This window comes from Vicia villosa, linkage group LG6 (assembly GCF_029867415.1).
Source record: "Vicia villosa cultivar HV-30 ecotype Madison, WI linkage group LG6, Vvil1.0, whole genome shotgun sequence".
NCBI lineage: Eukaryota > Viridiplantae > Streptophyta > Magnoliopsida > Fabales > Fabaceae > Vicia > Vicia villosa.
Genome location: NC_081185.1, coordinates 152,245,922 through 152,247,501, shown reverse-complemented (window position 1 = coordinate 152,247,501; position 1,580 = coordinate 152,245,922). Strand labels below are relative to the sequence as shown.

The 1,580-nt window shown below is 32.9% G+C and overlaps 1 protein-coding gene across 1 annotated transcript; it reads left to right on the top strand.

Moving 5' to 3' along the window:
- The first annotated feature begins 541 nt into the window (after positions 1-541).
- LOC131612803 (uncharacterized) lies at positions 542-1,231 on the top strand. The gene has a single exon (XM_058884550.1). It carries the CDS (start codon positions 570-572, stop codon positions 1,017-1,019), a length of 450 nt encoding a protein of 149 aa, XP_058740533.1. The 5' UTR covers positions 542-569; the 3' UTR covers positions 1,020-1,231.
- Positions 1,232-1,580: the final 349 nt, after the last annotated feature.

Genomic DNA, 1,580 nt, shown 5'->3' with positions numbered 1-1,580 from the left:
TAGCGGTAATTCGTGCTTTTTCCACGCATATCTTGGTTCCTTGGCAAATCCGTACAAGATGGATGAACTGTATTAATATCATTGGTAGTATTTCTTTTGTGGCCTCTCACATTTTCAGAGAAGGTAATAGCTGTGCGGATTCACTGGCAAATATAGGGCTAACGGTTACTGATTACACTAACTATAATAGTATTCCTAATTTTTTGAGGGCAGATTTTGTAAAGAATAGGCTAGGTTTGCCTTTCTTTAGGTTCGTTGTTTCTTGAGAGGGTTTTGGTTTGGTCCCCCTCTCTTTGTTCTGTTTTTTTTTGTTATATGATAATCTTATTAAAAAAAAATAGCTCTAAAAAATATAAAACATTTTATTTTAATTTAGAGAGTGACCAGTGACCACTAATTATGGAAACTATGAAATTAAACGTCCCATTTGTATACGGTAATGGCAATTATTGAAATTAACGGCAGATGTAAGACTAGTTTCACAAAATGAGATCTATATAAGAACCCAAACCACCACATATTGAAACTCAACACAAACAAATAAAAAAAAAAAACAGAAACTCAAAACGATGTCGTTGGTAACCGAAGAAATCAAGTCGAAATCAGAGGTATTCCATGGCGACCAAATCTGTCAACAAATATGCAAAGACTTTCTTGTAGAATTTGCTCTCCCCAATGGCCTGTTACCATTGAAAGACATCACTGAAGTTGGTCGCCACAGAGAAACGGGTTTCGTTTGGGTGAAACAGAAGAAAAGCATAACACACAGATTTGAAAAGATTGGGAAAGTTACATCTTATGCTACTGAGGTTACTGCTCGTGTTGTAAAAGGTAGGATTAAGAAAATGACCGGTGTGAAAACCAAAGAGCTTTTCATTTGGATTACACTTAGTGATGTTTATATTGATGATCCGCCAACTGGTAAAATCACTTTCCAAACTCCTGCTGGACTTTCTAGAACCTTCCCAGTTTCTGCTTTTGAAGTTGATGAGAAACCAAGTGGTGTTAAACAGGTTTAGTTTTGGATCTCTCTATTGGTTCATGTAATGTGTTGCTGATAAATCATCCTCTATTGTTATTATTTTGAAATATCCACCGATTAGATGACATTATAGTGGAGAATTTGAATTCGAATCTAGTTCTTCTTAAGTTCGGTTCGGATGGTGCATGTTAAGTTGGCAACTTATCCACTAGCATATTTAATTTGTAATGTTTTAATGAATATTTGAATTTGTTGATATAATTATTTAATTAACAATCTTCTCATTAATTCAAACAATTTTTTAGTTGAGTAATGAATTTTATGACAAGTTAACTTAGAGTTTAAATGTTGAGGTATACTTAGGGGTGTTAACTGATTCGGATAAATTCAAACCAAATTAGAAATTGAATCAAATTATAATTTTTAAGTTTGACATTTTTTCAGCTCGGACAAGAATCAAACCGAATCAATGAAATCTAATAACAATTCGTTTGGACATCGAACTTTTAGTATTTTACTTGCAAACTCAATCCGAACCAATCATAATTAATTATCAATGAAAATTACAATCAATAGTTCAACTTTAAGAAGAAAAATG